We start from the raw sequence: 20,268 nt of genomic DNA, 5'->3' as shown, positions 1-20,268 counted from the left end.
GCTACATGGGAGTTGGAGACGGGCATCTTAGAGCGTTTCCCCGACTTTATACCTTGAGGGCAAGGTCGGGGAAGCATGGTGGGCTTATACACTTTGTTAGAGTCTTTTCTTCTTGCATTAGTTATTTATTTTCGTTAAAATAAAATTCCTGTATGTCGCGTTCGAACAACCTTGCGAACACCTGCATCGGGTTCGCAAAAATAGAGAACGCAAAATGCGCATTCAAATACGGTCGGGCATGTCCGAACGCCTACATCGCATTCGCATCGACAGATAACGCTTTTTGTGCGTTTGAACACGATCGGGCGTGTTCGAACGTGATCGGCGGGATTCCACTAAGATTAGGGTTCATTATTATTATTAGGGCTTGTTGGCTAGCCTCTATCAAGGTGTGGATGGCACCCAAAATCATTATGCTATTGAAATATTAGTTTCTTGCCTCTCTATCTTCTTTCTACCCTAATCTCCCTTCTCCCTCTTCACCAACCTACCACCTTTACCGTTGATAAGGTCTCTTCTAACTTCTAATCTCCCTCATCTATTGAGTAATCCATCTTCTTTGGGATCTCGACCACTTTTTCCCCTTCATCTTTATCCCTTAAACAACATCACCCATCCACCCTTATCTCCATTATCATCTATAACCCTAACTTCCACTCCACTCGTCACCACCACCATCATCCGCAATATATCATATTTTCGTCCTAGTTTCAGTTTGAATATGTGAAGGGCATAAATACAACAAACGTAGATCAGGAAGTTATGGATCGATTGCACTTAGTTGCGTAATTTTCTGACTATGAGAGAATATTTGGTGAATATTTTCCCTCGGTTGCGCGGACTGCTTCTTATAATAAATCCAGATCTTGAAGGAATCGTTCCGTAGCCTATCATGGGCATGGGTTGCAGCCCATCCCGTAGCCCACATGAGCTAGTGGGGGTTTGATCCAACCCCCACTAGCTTAGTCTTCCTCTAGAGAAGAAGACTAAGAGAGGGAGATTGAGATGGAGCTACCATCGGCGATCACCGTCACCGGCAGCCAAGCTCCATCGGCTCCCCAAAGTCGACAAAGTTGACTTGGGTTGAAGCCGGGGTTGAACCGTCAGCCAAAGTGGCCAATAGTGAGGAGTAAGGAACTCCATGGTCGACGGCCATGGAGGTTCCCACCTTGGCGCAAAAGGGCTTGAAGCCCTCAACCCTGAGTACCCACCTCTTCCACGCGAAGAGCTAAGTCGATCGAGGTTGACAAGCGAGGCAACCACCACTGGTGGTGGCCGCCAGTGACTGAGGAACCAACGGTGGTAGGTGACATGTCATCGCCTCCTACGCACCCATTGGGTACCCAAATTTGGTATCCACGGCAAGGGATTGATTGATGCGTGGAAATTTTCCGGACCGGTGGATGGTCGACTTGAAGTTGCTAGTTGGCGAATTTCTCTGGTGAAGGTAACAATAGAAAACTAGGATTTATCTGTGAATTACTTAGAAAACTAATTTAAAGAGAAGATGGAGGCTAACATGAGGATTGGAGTTTGGGGTTTTGATTTGGTCCGCGGGCGCTCTGGTGATCCGCGGCCCTCATCGAGTCCTTTGACGGCACGAAATAGAGAAAAGGGAGAGAGAGAGAGAGAGAGAGAGAGAGAGAGAGAGAGAGAGAGAGAGAGAGAGAGAAACGGGGGGGTGGGGGGAGGAAAAAGGGGAGAGGAGAGAGATGCTGGCAAAATGGAATAGGCTTCTTCTAGAATAAGCCTCCTTATTCTGGTGTAGTAACTAAACAATATTTTACCTTATTCTAGTATATTATTTTAAAATTCTCTCTCATCTTATTCTATACAACTTTTAAAAACTAATATATTAATACCCATAAATTACTATTTTACCCTTTTGAGCTGACATCACTAATTTAACATCTAATCAGCTACAATTTGATTTCCCATCCTCTCTCTCTCCTCTTTCTCTTCTCTAGAAAGGCAACCATGGCCTCCATCACTTGGCCCAACACCGAGCTCCCTCAACCTCCGCACACCTCTCCTTCGACAAAGCATCGTGACCACGCTTCGTATGCCTCTCCTCCAACGAAGCACTGTGACCACGCTTCACACGCCTCTTCTCCAACAAAGTAGTATGACCACGCTTCACACACCACTCCTTCGATGAAGCACTACAACCACACTTCGCACACACTCTCCTTGCAGGAGCACATCTCTCCTATCTCTCCGATTAACCAGCATTAAATAGATATGCACAGGAGAGTAAAAACGAAGTAGGCTACGAGGTTATAATCAAGAAGAGTGCAGGAATATAGCTCTGCATACCAGCGCAATGCAGATTTATAATCCTACATTACTGCATAGTACGGAATTCTTACCCCGCATAGCTAAGTTAGGGTTATAACCCTACGTACTAGCATACTATGGTGTTATGACCCCGCAACACGAGAACAATTCTGCATTTTTTCGCAAGGAAAAATTTAACACAATACACTATTTACACAAATTATAATGTACAAATTACCTACGTGAATGTGGCATTTTGTCTTACGTTTCTCCATCGATGCACACACCTAATTCGGTTGAGAAGACTTCAAAGTAGTATCTTTCGACGTTTTTGTTGTAGATGCAAAGAGAGGTTATACAAACAACAACTTAGAGCCACCGTCCTCCTCAACTGCTTCTCCCTATGGTGGGGCAACATCTTCGCCCTCGCCCGTGATCACTTCGATGCTCTTACCAAGTAGCATCAATTAACACTCGAGTGCAGGGTTATAACCCCGCATAGTGCAAGGTAATACCCTGCACATTGAAGTGCGGGGTTATAACCCCGCATAGTGCAAGGTAATACCTTGCACACTGAAGTGCGAGGTAATATCCTGCACATCAGAGTGTGGGGTTAGAACCCTGCGCAATACAGGGAAGTCCGCAATAGAAAGGCCTCATACTATTTACTATTTAACATATATTCAGGGGTATTTTCGTCATTGGGTTTAAAATCACTAATTCTTATTATTTTAATATCAACTTTATATCACATCAAATATAATTATTACATCTTATACTAGTATTGAACTAAACATTATAATAACGTATTCTAGTATTAACCCTCTTTTTCAAATTTTAAAAATTAGAATATTTATACCTATTTCACCCTTATTCTAAAGAAAAGTTAGCTGAACTTCTTCCATTTTATTATATGATTTTGGTCATTAGCTGTCTTGTCACATAAATCTGTATAACTACGAACATTTGAACTTGAATAGTTCCTTGTGCCACGATTGTTTGATAAAAATGTCTAAAATGTAGTAATGTACAGAGTCTATAATTATATTTTTGGGACAATTGAGATAATTAATCTTCCTTACTAAGATGAGTATGATGCATTGCAAGTATCCTTGGTAGTACATACTACATCATAATTTGTTGTATTGAAATATAATAATTTGTCTTAAATTATACATCAGATTCTCAGGTAAATATATGCAATTATATTTCAAACTTTTTGTGTTTACACTCAACACCAATATTGCAAAAATTGAGCTATATGCATACATATGTTAAAGATCAAGACATAAATGTAATGATTATATGACATATCATTAGTTTATAATTGTAGGTTGGATCAAAGGTTCTTCTAAAATATTGCAAATACTCTCATAAAAATATTGTAGCACGTTGGATGCAAATGAGTCATAACTCATTATCTAACGTAGTACGAGTGCTATTGATATGATCTCTCGTTAGGCAAAGGTTCAATCACTTGCAATTATCTTATCTAGACTGGATTTAGCACGGAAATTTGTAATAAGATCCTGAAAGATGCCACCGTCAGATCGACGTAAAATTTTGATATGTTGTAGCCTCAGACATGATATTTCCAACAAATCTAGTTTCAGATGAATCGGATGGGGCAATCTTGAGATATCGTCCAATTAGTGAACGAACATCAAGATGGTCTGTTTAGGATTTGTGGATGGAGGCACGTGATCCTAGGTGATGGTGGTTGGTGGAGGACCGGCGTTAATGGAGTGGCATCGGTGAAAAGTGGTGGAGGAAGGGTTATGGTCGATGGAAGGGTTAGGATAAGTGTTGGATAGATTGGAAGAAGGGGGAGGAGAGGACCACCCCTAAGGATCTAGGGTGATTGGCCGGTCGAGGGGGGTTAGAAGCGGCGTCGCCGGAGATTGAGAGAACGGGAGCGAAAAAGACGAAGAAGGCAAGGCAAATCTCAATTCTCAATAATCAATAATCAATCATGATGTCTGGTTGCCATCCACATCTTTTTAGAGGCTAATTAACAACTCAAAATTAACCCTAAACAATACTATTTTTGCCGACCGCGTTCGAACGCACCCGATCGCGTTCAAACGCACCGAGTTCGCTTCTCTCTGGATTTGCGAACGCGATGCAAGTGTTTGAACGCGCTGCAAGCATTCGAACGCGCGATCGAACGTGCTTGTTTTCCACTTCTTTGGATTTGCGAACGTGATGCAAGCGTTCACAGTTCGTTCGAACGCACAATGCACACTCTTCACCTACGTTCACAACCCCGTTCACAACCGCGTTCGAACTCACTCCACCCGCGTTCGAACGCGACTTACAAAAAACTTATTTTCATAGAAATTAAACACTAAAACATGAAACAAAGACACTCCTAAAGTGACTATGCTTGAGACGACGTCTGTGAAGTCCGAATCGTATCAGCTATTGGGGCAACAATTTTGAAAAGTAGTTCTCAATGAGACAATAATAAAAAGTGAGCCATTCATTAGACAATACGAACAATTTAAAACTATCGGTGATGCTGCTGGATCCTCTGTTGCTTGGCCATCTACATATGTAATTATACTAAATCCTTTTATTATTTTATTTCTTATATCAAAAAATTTATATAACTATAGATAAATTAAATCTTCTATTTTTTTGTCGGTTGATTACATATAGTGCAAAACAATGGTCACTTCTATCTATGGACATTGGTTTCTATCTATTGCACTCTTTTTTGTTTAATTTTGGACACGTCAAACAAAACTAAGATACTTGTAGTAGATTATGTTATTTTTTTCTATATATATTATATATGTATTTGAACTTGATACACTATGTGATATTTTAAATATTTGCAATATAAATTATATTTTGGAGGTATCATATATTGTGTGAGATGTTTTTATTTTGGATGTAATCAAATTAGGTAAATATGTTAAATAAGAGCATATGAAAATATATTGCTCTAATGTTCAATTGTATTCACTTTTACAAAATGATGGTAGAAAACTAATAAGGTAGTTAGTTTATCATTCTTATGATTATTTTATCTTATAATTATTAGACCATTACTTTGCGAGGAGGATCTCGAAATTTAAGAGGAGCCGACTGATTAGGAGAGAGATAGATTCTAGAGATATTTCAAGCGAGTTAGATCCTATATTAGTCTACGAATAATGTTTACATATGTCATTTCGTACTTGCATTAATTACATGTCAATTCTTACTTGCATTAATTACAACCTATTGCATATGTATGATAAGCTCCATGCATTGCTTATAATACATGTTACTTTGATGATCATTATATAATAAATAATAGAAATCATGGCACCACATGCACGTATCATTGTTAGTTGAATCCCAACTAGGCAGTGCCCCTCTCACCCACTCAACCCGGGGTTAAGGGTAGAGTATATTATAGTATTATATTAGCGGTCTACACCTAAGGTCGTTAGCTGGTGGAGCATTCAAATAATTACATTGCCCTAGTTGGAGACTAGTCGAGTATGATATTGGTAAAGATGATTGAAAGGTAGGGTTATAGTTCTAGTGGTACCCGAGGACGTAGGGTCAGAACGTCTATCGAGCTGTGAGGTCTTACCTGCCCGTCGTATACAATGATTCTGCTATGTGCGATGATTTAGCTACAAATAATGATTCTTCTCTGTGCGATGATTTACTAAAACGGTGTTGATGGGCTTACGACTGGGGTCCTTAGTCTGACGGCCACAGACAACCAGTCATATGCAGCGTCGCTAGGTATGTATGGGCGATAATACCACTAGATGACTAGTCCCTCTCGATACTATGTTGCTTAGTGAGATATGACATTAGTGATACAATTTCTGTGTGGATTTTTATATATATTGAGCTATGATGATGAAAGTTATTTAAAAATTGTATTGTACGCATTTCCTTAATATGTTCATAATTATGGATTTGCATTTCTATTTATCATGCAATATAATATTCATAGATTACTATTGGATTATACTTGTTGGGCCCCGTGCTCATCGCTATTTTGGTGGAAATATTTCAGAGCTAATTATGGAGGACGTAGATATCGAGGAATTGCAAATTCGTTTTCCTATTGGTATTATTTATTTTATTATTTATAGTTGGACTTAACCCTTGCAAGGGTTTTATGCTTAAAATTTGTGTATGAACTTGTATTCCTAAAGGCTTGTTGAGGCCTATGATAATTGTAACTTTGGATTATTTATTTAGATTATTATGGTATTTCTAGACTTATTCAGATACTTTGTAAAATTATTTCACTGACAGGTCACGTGAAAATCACGTGAAACTCTCCATGTGAGGAACAGGAGATTTTTTGAAGTGGGTGTTTCAACTACCTTCTTTGTGCCATATATTTATCATCTTTGTTGGTTTGTCAACATATACAGCACTCCCTTATTGGATCATTTACAAGTAATTAGCTCAAGTGTTTTATAATCATGCAAACCATAGGCTTCATTTACTCTAGTTGGGCCAAACAATTCAAAACAGCAGAATAAGAAAATGATATCTTTGTTCACTGCAATCACAATCCATGCGTAGGCCTCTCAATGAAACAAACCAGAAGCTTCATGCCATGATCATCAAAGAAGTTAAGCAAGATTAAACCATCCAATACTCTCTCTCTCTCTCCCTCCTACTTAGTGAATTCTATGGCCCAAGCATTGACAAAGACATAGGAAGCATTGAATCCTTTGAAGCCAGCTTCCTTGGCCAAGTCCCTGAACTCTTTCTCACTCCTCTCTTTGCCTCCAGGGTTGTGAGCCAACATGATGAGATCTGCATGGAAGACACCTTGTGCTTCAGGAGTTGGTTCTGGGGTCACCGGAAGGATACACTCCATGATGATCACCTTGCCGTTCTCTGGCAGAGCCTTATAACAATTCTTCAATAACTACGCACAGTGCTCGTCGCTCCAATCATGAAGAATCCACTACAAGATTAGCATTTTGATCATTATTGTCCGGATATAACAGTTTTATTTTTTAGAATAGTTGATGAATTAGTATGATATCAGAGTAGGTCCTACGTCTGAACCTTGTATAAGTTTACAAGTCAACAAATATATACTATATTTCTATAGCCTTCCATGTTTGAACTGCTGCTCCCTTGATTTCAACTCTACAGTTGAAGAGAGGCATCTAGAATGATGTGCATGATCTACCTAATATCAAAGTCCTACCGAATCTTATTGAACAGTAGATTGGGTAAACTGACCTTCATCAAGATGACATCTCCAGTTGGGACACTGGCAAACATATCTCCTCCTACATGCTGCACTCCTGCACCAAACCCACCAAAAAATACAGACCACACCAAATTAATCCATACATAATAAGAGTTTTGCAGTTTGGAATTTAAATTCTTGGATCAAAAGTCTCCAAATTTGAAATTCAATTCAATTGAACAACTATCCTAAGTGATTTGTCGAATAGCAAAAAGTGCTGATTAAGTCTGCGAAATGAATGAGATTAAGTTACCTGGGAAAGGAGGTGCTTCAGAGATGACATGGGGGAGGTCAAAGTTGATGCCTTTGATATGGGTGTGCTTGGAGGTGATCATGTGGAGAGTGGCGCCAATGCCGCCGCCAACATCGACGAGCACGTTGACATTGTCGAATCCCCGGTAGAACTCGAGGAGCTTCTTCGTGATGATGACCGAGGGATTCTTCATCCCCTCATTGAACACCTTATTGAAGCGGGGATCTGTGCCAATGTACTCGAACGCCATCATGCCGTATGCCTTGTTGAAAGGGATCCCGCTGTCCAACACTGCATCCTTCAAGTAGTACCTGTACACAACTAACTAACGACATGTTATCAACCTAAGAACAAGCATATTGAAAGAATTAGATTTAAGGAGATCTATGTCTCTTTTCTTCTACTTGCTTTCCTAGTGTTTGACATGATGATCTTTTGAAGTCCTACATTAAAAATTGGTATATATTCTACATCCTGAGGGGCATTTTTGTCAAAAGAGTTTAACTATTCTGATTATACATCTTTAGATATAATTATTTGCAGATATACCCCATAAAAATTGGAGTTCCCTTGCCACTAAAATCGGAAACATAGGTGGTTATTTGCAAAAAGATCGGGAATATAAATACTGAAAGCGAGGGCGCGAATTATAAATTTTGTAAATCCCGTGCAAATTAGCGTTCAGGAATTTACTAAATCCGGGTACTTGGCACTTAGATCACTAATGAAGATATGCATCAAAGTATTGGACAGTGATAAATTCCTACATCTATCATCTGGATGGGATCCTATTAAAAAAAAGTATGTAGATGAATACGACCATACCAGCTCTCTAAGCACCTTATCCTGGTTCATGAGCGCGAGCGGCGCCATGGAGACGCCGTCCTCGTTCTTCGTCAGCCAGCGGCAGACCGGCACCGGCTTGTACCTCCTCACAACGTTTCCGTCGCCAGAGGCCTCCACGTCGCAGCCGACCACCTTGTAGGAGGCGAGCAGCCTCAGCATCCGGTCGAGCATCACGGGCGCCTGGGGGTTCGCCGTCGGCAGCTGCGCCGCCACCTCCTCCGCCGTGACGGGCTTCCCGGCTGCAACGAGGATCTCGAGGAGGTCGAGCTCCAGGGCCGCTTTGAGGGTCATGGGGAGGATGGAGCTGCTGACGAGCTGGAGGGCGAACATGCAGGCCGCCTCGTCCTCCGCGTCCCCGGGAGCGGACGACACGTGCGCGTCTGCGTTCGTGGACCCCATGGAAATAAACGGAAGAGGAGAGAGACGAGCAATTTTGGAAAGTGAGAAAGTGGATAGTGTGCTGGGAACTGTGGAAGAGGGTATGGGAAGTGAGTTCACCCACCAACGGCAATTATCAGCTTAAATGCTATTTTTAATTGGTTGGAAGTTTTAGTGTTATTAAATCACCCATCAATTATTTTGCCATCACAATAAATTCCACCAAGAATATCGAGTACTCCTAGAAGACCAAATTCACATATCACTGTGCAAAAGATGACTTCTACCCCAATATTTTGTCATTACCTGATTCCGACTTTTTGACCAAACTATACTTTTCTTTTAGTTTTTCTTTACCGAAATGGACTATTCTCAAACTTATTATCAAATAGAGTTTAATTCACTGGTGTCCTAACAAAAATACTAAACTAATTAATATTTTCTTAAAAATGCTAATCATTTTAGCATTTTTATTATTTAATTAAATTTTTTTCATAACTGTTGAAAGATTATGTTAAAAGGATATATATATATATATATAATGTTGATTAGTTTAGCGTTTTTATTAGGGCTATAGCAGATTAAACTCTACTTAGTGATAAGTTTGAGGAATAGTCTATTTCGATAAAAATAAATTCGAAAAGGACTAGTTTGGTCGAAAGCTCCCTAATTCCACCAAAAAGACCTAATATTCTTGCAAGAACTATTTAGGATTTTTATGCGTATACCCTTACAAACAAAATCTTTTATATAATTTTATGTGTAACACCAAAAATTAAAATTAAAACAATTATGACACACAGTTTACTAGGCACAACTGGCAATAGTCGGCCACTGTAGCACACGTGTAGTGTTCGTCAAAGCAGGATACGGAGTCCACCACCCCCTCGTCTCCTCTTCCCATCAACTTAAGATCTCTCTTTCTGTTTAAACTTTTTTTATTCTTCCAGCGGCCTCTCCCCTTCTTCCCTTCTTCCTTTCTCTCTCTATTCTTTGTTTTGCTGCCAAGGTTTTCGATAAAGTCATTGATCCCCCTATCTGATCTATAGGTTAGTCCCCTTATCTCCTCTTGTGATTAATTTGTTTTTCATCAAGTAAAATTGTAGTTATTTTCAGTTTTAATATTTCAACTTCATCAGAGATTTTCGTCGACTGACGACCTAATGTCGATCTCTCACTAATGTGAACCGGTCCTAAGGGTAATCGAGCTCTGATACCAATTAATCTAAGTCAGCCTAAGGGTACTCAAGCTCTGATACTAATGTTATGGACTGATTGTAGGGTGATATTTTTGGTGGTGATAGTGGGCGATTTAGTAGTGATATCAATGAAGATGGAGGTGATAGTGGTGATGATGATGACATGTAGGTAAGATAATTAGAGGAGAAGTGGAGGGAGAAGGAGTCTGGCCCTATGGGATTAGGGGCACTACAAGAATTATTGTATTTAACAATAAATTTTTAGTAGCAGATTAGAATATTTACTAGTATAAAAATCATTCAGTAGCAGATTTTAAGTTTGCAGCTACTTTTTTACTCTACTGTTATATCTAGACATAGTAGTCTTTATAAGTATATAAAATAGTGAAGTATAAAATAATATTGCTATTATATTTGTTTTAGTGACAAACTTTTATATTTTTAGTGACGATTTATACACGCTACTATTTGTTCTTATATTGTAGTAGTTATATATTTTTAGTGATGATTTACAAATGCTACTATTTGTTCCTAGATAAGAGAAAATATATTTGATATATATACTCTTTCAATTTATTTAATTATACATATTTTAATTAAAAGAGGAAGTGTAAATTTATAAAAATTGGGTAATAATATTAATCCACTAAAACTAAAATTGATTGTGAGAATTGAAAAAAAAAAATTGAGAGAGAAGAGGGTGCACGTGAGTTGCACGTGCAACCCCCTCCCCTCTCCCTCTCTAACACACGACGAGGTGGCCGCAGAAATCTCGCCGAATCCAAATCTAATTTAGATTTAAATTTTTACTCTATAAATCAAACCCTAATTCTCTCTCTCTCTCCTTAACCCCCAGCCTCCTTTCCTTTTTCTTCTTCTTATCCTTTGTTTTCTTCTTTCTCACCATTAGAGTCACGCTATGGAATTAGCTTACTAGAGTGCCGCTAGAGTCATCGGAGACCATCACGTGACTCCTTGGTAAGCCCTCTCCCACCCCTCAAGTTTAATTTAGTTTAATAAGTTAAAATAGAAATACCTAATTCGTGAGATTTTGGCTTCGTTGGCGAATCACGCTTGCCATCAGCTTTGGGTTGCTGTCGCTGCACCACTAGAAGCCTCTTGTCATTGATCTCGTGCCATGGACGTTCACTTTTGGAGCTCTCATGGTTTTGATCGCCGTTGGCCATGGAGTTGATCGTCTTCTGTGGTTTCTCCACCTCATGAGGACGGCGGCGTCACGAGAGCGTTGAGGGGCTTGAGGTGTGGCCATTGAACCGTCGCCAATGGTGATTGCCGGCGGACACTCCCTCTCTCCCTCTATCTTCTCTACCTTGCGTCAATCGCGGGGAAGGGATTTGGTTGGGCTCGGGTTTAACCGATGTGATATTTTAAATATTTGTAATATAAATTATATTTTGGATGTATCATATATTGTGTGAGATGTTTTTATTTTGGATGTAATCAAATTAGGTAAATATGTTAAATAAGAGCATATGAAAATATATTGCTCTAATGTTCAATTGTATTCACTTTTACAAAATGACGGTAGAAAACTAATAAATTCTAATATAATCTAACATTTTTTTATTGCTAAATGGATAATACTTTTAGTAGCAACTGTGTTCACTACTAAAAACTATATATAAATGATAGTACATAAGTAGCATATATATTTTGCTGCTAAAGAAATTTAAATTTTTAGCAACAAATATAATTGTCACTAAACAATTTTTAGTGACAAATGATACTATAAGTTCTTTGCCATCTTAAAAATTAGTAATAGCAGCAATTATGATCATCACCGTGAATTCTAACCTATAATAGTAAATATATTTGTTGCTATAAACTATAATTTTAGCGGTGAATATTAATTTGCTGCTAAGATTTAGCAACAGCACTTGCCACTAGAGGGTCATTATTTTGGATTTCAAGATCTTTTATTGGTTGAATATGTGGTTATATTGTCCTTCGGTTACCATCTTTGTGCCTTATATTTATCATCTTTATAGGTCTATCAACAAAACTAGCACTCCCTTTTTTTGGATCATCGACAAGAATTAGCTATTTCATATCATGCAAGCCATAGGCTTCATTTACTCTAATTGGGCCAAACAATTCAAACAAGCAGAATAAGAAAATGATATCTTTATTCACTGCAATCACAACCCATGAGTAGGTCTCACAATGAAACAAACCAAAAGCTTCATGCCATGATCATCAAAGAAGTTAAGCAAGATTAAACCATCCAATACTCTCTCTTTCTCTCTCTCTCTCCCTCTCTGTCTCTCTCTCTGTCTCTCTCTCTTTCCCTCTTCTACTTAGTGAATTCTATGGCCCAAGCATTGGCAAAGACATAGGAAGCATTGAATCCTTTGAAGCCAGCTTCCTTGGCCAAGTCCCTGAACTCTTTCTCACTCCTCTCTTTGCCTCCAGGGTTGTGAGCCAACATGATGAGATCTACATGGAAGACACCTTGTGCTTCAGGAGTTGGTTCTGGGGTCACTGGAAGGATACACTCCACGATGATCACTTTACCGTTCTCCGGCAGAGCCTTATAACAATTCTTCAATAACTTCGCACAGTGCTCGTCGCTCCAATCATGAAGAATCCACTGCAAGATTAGCATTTTGATCAATTATTGTCAGAATATAACAAGTTCAATTTTTAGAATAGTTAATGAATTAGTATGATATCAGAGTAGGTCCTAAGTCTGAACCTTGTATAAGTTTACAAGTCAACTAATATATACTATATTTCTATAGCCTTCAATGTTTGAACTGCTCCCTTGATTTGAGTCATCTAGAATGATGTGCATGATCTACCTAATTTATAAACCTACTACTATCAAAGTCCTACCTAATCTTATTGAACAATTGATTAGGTAAACTGACCTTCATCAAGATGGCATCTCCAGTTGGGACACTGGCAAACATATCTCCACCTACATGCTCCACTCCTGCACCAAACCCCACAAAATTAATCCATACGTAATAAGAGTCTTGCAGTTTGGAATTTAAATTCTTGGATCAAAACTCACCAAATTTGAAATTAAATTCAATTCAACGACTATCCTAAGTGATTTGCCGAATAGCAAAAGGTGCTGATTAAAGATTAATGTACCTGGGAAAGGAGGTGCTTCAGAGATGACATGGGGGAGGTCAAAGTTGATGCCTTTGATATGGGTGTGCTTGGAGGTGATCATGTGGAGGGTGGCGCCAATGCCGCCGCCAACATCGACGAGCACGTTGACATTGTCGAATCCCCGGTAGAACTCGAGGAGCTTCTTGGTGATGATGACTGAGTGATTCTTCATCCCCTCATTGAACACCTTGTTGAAGCGGGGATCCGTGCCGTGGTACTCGAACGCCGTCATGCCGTATGCCTTGTTGAAAGGGATCCCGCCGTCCAACACCGCATCCTTCAAGTAGTACCTGCAATTCACATCATTCCATAAATCCGGCACGCAACTAACTAACTAACTAACCAACTAACCTAAGAACAGGTATATTGAAAGAACTAGATTTGGGGAGATCTATGTATGTCTCTTTTGTTCTACTTGCTTTCCTAGTGTTGTTTGACATGATGTTCGACTGATATATTTGCAAATAGCACCTCTAATTAGCTCGTTCAAATATTCCAAGTATATTCTACATCCTGAGGGGCATTTTTGTACATCTGTAGAGATAATTATTTGCAGATAAACCCATGAAAAAAGCGGGGGCGTGAATTATAAATTTTGTAAATCCCGGGGTACTTGGCGCTTAGATCACTAATGAACACGTGCAGCAAAGAAGTGGACGGTGATAAATTCCTACATCTAGCATCTGGATGGGATCCTATTAAAAAAAGTAGGTAGGTGAGTGCGATCCATACCAGCTCTCCATGAGCACCTTGTCCTGGTTCATGAGCGCGAGCGGCGCCATGGAGACGCCGTCCTGGTTCTTGGTCAGCCACCGGCAGACCGGCACCGGCTTGTACCTCCTGACGACGTTTCCGTCGCCGGAGGTCTCCACGTCGCAGCCGACCACCTTGTAGGAGGCGAGCAGCCTCAGCATCCGGTCGAGCATCACGGGCGCCTGGGGGTTCGCCGTCGGCAGCTGCGCCGCCACCTCCACCGCCGTGACGGGCTTCCCGGCGGTCACGAGGATCTCGAGGAGGCCGAGCTCCAGGGCGGCTTTGAGGGTCATGGGGAGGATGGAGGTGCTGACGAGCTGGAGGGCGAACATGCAGGCCGCCTCGTCCTCCGCGTCCCGCGGGACCGCCGACACGCTCGCGTTCGTTGACCCCATGGAATTACACGAGCTGGAGAGGAGGTGGAGTTTTGGGAAGTGGGAAAGAAAATGGTGGATGTTGGGAGTACTGGGAAGTGAGGAAGAGGGTCCTTTTTATGGGCAGTGAGTTCACCAACCGCACCAACCACGCTCGCTTTTTCTATTTCTTTCTACTTATTTTGGGAGGAAATTGTAGGTGATGATGATGTGTATCTTTTAGCTTCCCCCTCTTCCAGTCTTCCCTTTCCTTTTCTTTCTCTGTGTGTCCCTGGCGAAAGGTATCGGATCTTGATTCAGATCCGATATCAGGGGAAAAAATCCGTCAGGCTGTGTCCTCCAGATCTTTTATTAGTCTTTCCCCCTTGGAAACGTCGGGTGCGTGTCGCGTCCGCATTGGGCGAGAAGGATGGCGTAAGGCTGAGGTTTGTCCCAACTAAGGGAGTGGGTCCCCACACCCACCTTAGGGTTTTTTTTTTTTGCGGTTGTTGTTGATTTCACTGACTTTTGATAACTCGTAGACTTTCTTTCCCTTTTTCATAGAAATTATATTCTTTTTAGGAGTTTTAATGTTTACATTTACTTGTATATATACCCTCTAAAATACACAGTTTATATATACATATATTATTATTATTATTATTATTTTTATATATGTGGTTACTGGTCACTGGCTTTAACCCATTGACTTTTTTTTAATTAATATTATTTTAAGGGCCCTAATTATGAATAATACATGTTTTTGAGGATTTTTTTAACCCAACATATAATTTTTACTATAATTTTTATTTAACACCTTACGTTAACTTAAAAAATATTAAAAAAATAATATTTTATTATAATATATAAAATAATTTATAAATATATAAATTATCTCTGTCTTTTTCGTTCTTTTTTATTTCCTTCTTAAAGAAGAAAATGATGAGGAGGAGATGGTGGGAGGAAGAGGAGAAAAGTGGTGGCGTCGTTGACGACGACGGTGACGGTGAAGAAATATAGAAAATGAGATAGAATAGTAAGAGTATTTTAGTAACTTAGTCGACATTAATTAGTCAGAATTATAGGAGAAACTAAGGATTTAAATTATAAAATTATCAAAGACGGGTGTAAATCATAAAATAAGTAAAATATAAAGTATAATTTATAAAATATTCTTATTTCAATTAAAATTATTATTTTCAATAATAGATTAATATTGGTATTTCCATATATATATATACCCCACACGATTTTTATATACATACCCTTAAAACCATTTTTATTTATTTATTTTTAAGTTAATTTAAATGTAAGAAGATAAATATATCTTTGTTCTAGTTTATCATAGTTAAGAATAATTTTATCCCTTTTGTATTATATTATTAGAAATAACTTGAGAAATAATCAGGAGAATATCTATACAAATAACATATGATTTGATAAGTATGGATGCAAAATATCAACTTTTTAATGGTATATACACAAAAAAGCTTAAAATCTTTAGGTCTTATAAGGTATGGTTTAATATATCTAATCACTTTGTACTTTGGTTTAATATATATCTAATCATTTTTACTAGACAATAATCTATTAGGGGAATAATTTTTATTAAACAACAAAACCCATCCCTTCCCCTTCTATACTTGATTAGAGGTATTTTTTTTAATTTATTCTTTAATTTATATGTGATGACTTAGGAGTATTTTAGTCAATTAAAATTAAGAAAGGAAGAACATATAGCTGGTCAATCAATTTGAAGTCTTTGTCATCGATACCATTAATTTGGACAAAACACTTAACAGATCTATGTTATCACAAATAGAGAGTAGTTAAATAATACAAAGTAAGTACAAGAAGATAATTTATTAAAATATTATCAAAAAAATGTTTTAGATGAGTCCACATACAATTAAATCTATCATTTATTTTTCTAGAAGCTTAGTCTTTCTTAAATCTAACATCCTAAGAATTAAAAATAAAATAAAATTTTATAAATCACACCTTATATTTTATCTATTTTTATAATTCATACCTTGAGTTTTGTAATACGATCCTTACTTTTTTCTTATAATTCTTATTTAACATTCTCCGTTAATTTAAACGATACGCCGTTGTAGTATATGAAATAATTTATAAATACCTAAATTATCCATGCCTTCTTCAGAGGAGGGGCAGAGAGGAGAAAAACTAACGGTGAGGATATTTTAGTAATTTGGTCGATATTAGTTAGTTAAAATAACGTCACGGTATTAAACGAGAATTAATTACAAAATCATCAAAGACGGAATATAGGGTGTGATTTATAAAATACCTAAAAAAAAATTGTCACTCTCCTTCTGTCTTTGTTATCGGTTGAATCCTTTCTTTCAGTGCAGATAGACACTCATACAAGGTGGTTGGCAACTCAAAATAATCAAAAGTATTGGATAAAATATATTCTTGTTGTCATCTAAGTTTGGTGTATGTCACCTACTTTGTTGTTGTGCTATGAGTAGTAAACATGAAATAGACCATTTGATAAGTAGTGAAAGTGAAGTAGGAATGCTCACATCATAGAAAGGTACACTATTATTATTGTAACTTTTCTAATGTTAGGGTTGAAGCAAAGCATCATGATTGATATGTTATCATTTTAACTTAAAACCTAAGCTACTAAGATAATACACTTAATAATAGCATGCTCATGCATGCATCACCTTTACGTTGATAGATGATAAATAACAGAATATGCGACTCGCTGATGTAAATATGGATCAATAACATTTTGAATTTGATCTTAAGCATACTTTTTCATGCATGAATACTTTTATAATTGTGGTGGTTAAATAACACTTACTTTAAATGAATAGTCCTCTTAAAAAAGAATGAGAAAACTAACACACTGAATGAAGTGCTTTATAATAACCAATTATTTTCCTTGTTTACCTTCTGATGGATTATCACAACTAACACATTAAATACAAGGTTGTGAAGATACCAGGTGAGAATCAATAGTGAGATATTTGTCTGTTGGGCCATGAAGGTAGACATGTATACTTGGGAGTTCATATATCACATCTTTTTTTCTAATCTTCTAGATAGGTACTTTGCTTTGACTAATTGGAGGATGTTGTTTGTCATGATTCAGGACTAAGAAAGTTGGAGAAGTGTCCATTCTAAAAATTTGGTAAGCTATTGCGACTATGGACTTTTAGTCCTAACTAATGTTAAAATAGAATTCTAACTTATTACACACTGGATAGGGAACTTTGTGTTTTTTTCTCCTCTCCTCCAACTAGGTATATCACCTATTTTCTTCTCCTAATTCTCTATCCTGTCTTCTCTCTCCTTACGCTAGTTTTCTTTCCTCTCTCTTTTCTCGCCTACTTCTTCCTCTCTTCACAATCTCGAACTCGGAGTTAGAAGTTTTTCAAAAAATATCAGCTCATATCCGAGAATAAGATAGATGAGGTAATCCCCTTGGCTAAAACTTACTCAATTCCTAGTCAGAAGCCTGGACTTTGTCTGATAAGTAAGCTCCTCATAGACAAGAATGTTAACAACACGGGTTTAAAAATTATATTAGCGAAAGCATGGTACGTTCGAAGGCTCTCTAGAGTTGACCATTATAGGTACCAAGTGGATTTTTTAAGAATAAGATTGATGAGAATAGTATGATCATTAGGAACAAAGTTAGATTAGTTGCTTAGAGATATACTCAAGTAGAAGACATAGACTTTGACGAAACTTTTGCACTCATAGCAAGACTAGAATTCATATGAATTTTATTTGCTCTTGCTTGTCATATAAAATTTAAATTGTTTCAGATGAATGTTAAAAGTACCTTCTTGAATGGTACTTTAATTAAAGAAGTATTCCAGAACTTTGACTTAGTATCATTTTACCTTTCTACACTATAAAAGCACACAAATATCTCTCTAGTCTTTTAAAAAGCTATAACTAGATTCATTTGTTAGCACTCCATGAGTTAAAATTTACGTGTCAAACATGTGAATAGTATTTTTTTCAAATAGACTAAATTACCCTCACGAAGGTAAAAAAATAAATGTTGGACAATTTTGCCCTCATCTCCTTCCTTATGATCCCCCTCTTCTTTCCCAAGATTTGCACTTTTGAATTTATCTCTTAATAATTTTATATACAAAAGAAAGGACTTCATCAAATTAGGCTTCCTACAACTAAAAAGCAAAATAGAAATACACAAATATGATACCTACGATCTATAAATAACTTCCAAAGTTACCATTGGATGTTGTAAAAGCTAGGTAAGCAATGAAAAAGAAAACTGCTACCGTGAGGCAAAAGAGAACCAAATCTTATCATTTTCATATGAGATTGGGATGTGCAATCATTAAAGTAAAAACAGAATCCTTCTGTTATGATTTTAGAAAAAAGTTGAAATATCAATATTGTTAAAAGGGAAGAAGATGGAATGAGAAGGGAAGAAGGGAAGAAAGATGGGATGAGAAGGGAAGAAGAAGTGAAGAAGAATGGGTTTCTCCCAATTGGTAGCAAGTTAGAGTAAATAGGTCATTTTATGTTATCAGCTAGTAAACCCTAATATTTTTCTCCATTAATAGTGTTAGGTTTTTATTTATTGGCAATTGTGTACAAAATATTCTAAGTGTATTTTTTACATGTATATGAGCTTTACACAAGTCTAGAATATCTCTGGTCTGAAGAATTGCAAGGTTATTGGAGAAAAGCTGTTGAGTTCACACCGCGTTCACAAACACGTTCGAACGCGGGCACTGCGTTCACACAGACAGAGAGCTGCGTTCACAAACGAGTTCGAACGCGGTGCGTTCACAAACGAGTTCGAACGCGAAATCTGCGTTCACACAGACAGAGAGCCGCGTTCACAAACGCGTTCGAACGCGGGCACTGCGTTCACACAGATAGAGAGCCGTGTTCACAAACGCGTTCAAACGCAACCTGAAGAATTCAAGCTGTCGCGTTCGAACGCACTCGAGCCCGTTCGAACGCACCAACAAAGTTTAAAAATATTGGACTTTCATGAGTACGGATAAGATTCAGATTTGACTCTATCTTGAAGATCATGAGTACGGATAAGACTCGGATTTGGCTCTATCTTGAAGATCATGAGTACGGATAAGACTCGGAGTTGGCTCTATCTTGAAGATCATGAGTACGGATAAGACTCGGATTTGTCTCTATCTTGGAGATCATAAATAAGGATTGTGAAACCCTATCTCAAGGGAGTTGAAGAAATATTATTGAAGGAGACTTCTTGAGGCTACATCGATTCTTCAACTAACAATGTTCCACTCATCTACAAGAATTTAATCTTTTGTCTTAAGGGTGATCTAGACGAAAGATCAATCTCGAGGGCTACTGAGATTGGACTTCAATCACAAGAAGCAGTGAATCGTAGGTTCTAGCGATCAAGACTGAGAGAAACAAAGTCGTTTGGATCGACGGGGTGTTTTGTGAGTCAGTCTTGTAACTGCTACTATTATAGTGATTGGTTTTGATCCGAGTTTGGATCCGTAGTTTTTTTCCGATTGGGTTTTTCCACGTTAAAATCTTGGCGTTCATCTCTGCTTTCGTTCTTAATATTTCTTCGGACTTTTACTTAAGCAAACGAGAAATATCATTGCCTAGAGGTTAGATACATACGTGTGTCTAGGAATTTATTTTTTCAAATAGAGAGATGGAAAGGTAATTTTAGGTCATCTGTTAACGGCTAAGAGGTTGTAACATTTCAAAAATCTACGGGGTATTAGTATGCTTTTATAGTATATAAGGGCAAAATGATACCGAGACAAAGTACAGGGGGGCAAAGTATAATTAAGCCTATAAACTGATAGCTTA

At 38.0% G+C, this 20,268-nt stretch overlaps 1 protein-coding gene and 1 pseudogene across 1 annotated transcript; both read right to left on the bottom strand.

Annotated features, from left to right (window-relative positions):
• Positions 1–6,796: 6,796 nt before the first annotated feature.
• Positions 6,797–9,104, bottom strand: LOC140768625 (flavone O-methyltransferase 1-like; annotated as a pseudogene).
• A 3,212-nt stretch (positions 9,105–12,316) lies between these two features.
• Positions 12,317–14,593, bottom strand: LOC140770672 (caffeic acid 3-O-methyltransferase-like). The gene is made up of 4 exons (XM_073111924.1): positions 14,060–14,593; positions 13,307–13,617; positions 13,078–13,142; positions 12,317–12,797 (listed from the first exon to the last, which is right to left on the bottom strand). Exons 1-4 carry the CDS (start codon positions 14,473–14,475, stop codon positions 12,501–12,503), a joined length of 1,089 nt encoding a protein of 362 aa, XP_072968025.1. The 5' UTR covers positions 14,476–14,593; the 3' UTR covers positions 12,317–12,500.
• Between the last annotated feature and the right edge of the window lie 5,675 nt (positions 14,594–20,268).

This window comes from Typha angustifolia, chromosome 2, assembly GCF_048772165.1.
Source record: "Typha angustifolia cultivar Huaian chromosome 2, ASM4877216v1, whole genome shotgun sequence".
Classification (NCBI taxonomy): Eukaryota; Viridiplantae; Streptophyta; class Magnoliopsida; order Poales; family Typhaceae; genus Typha; species Typha angustifolia.
Note: the sequence above shows the minus strand (reverse complement) of the source record. Positions and strands in the feature narration are given on the sequence as shown.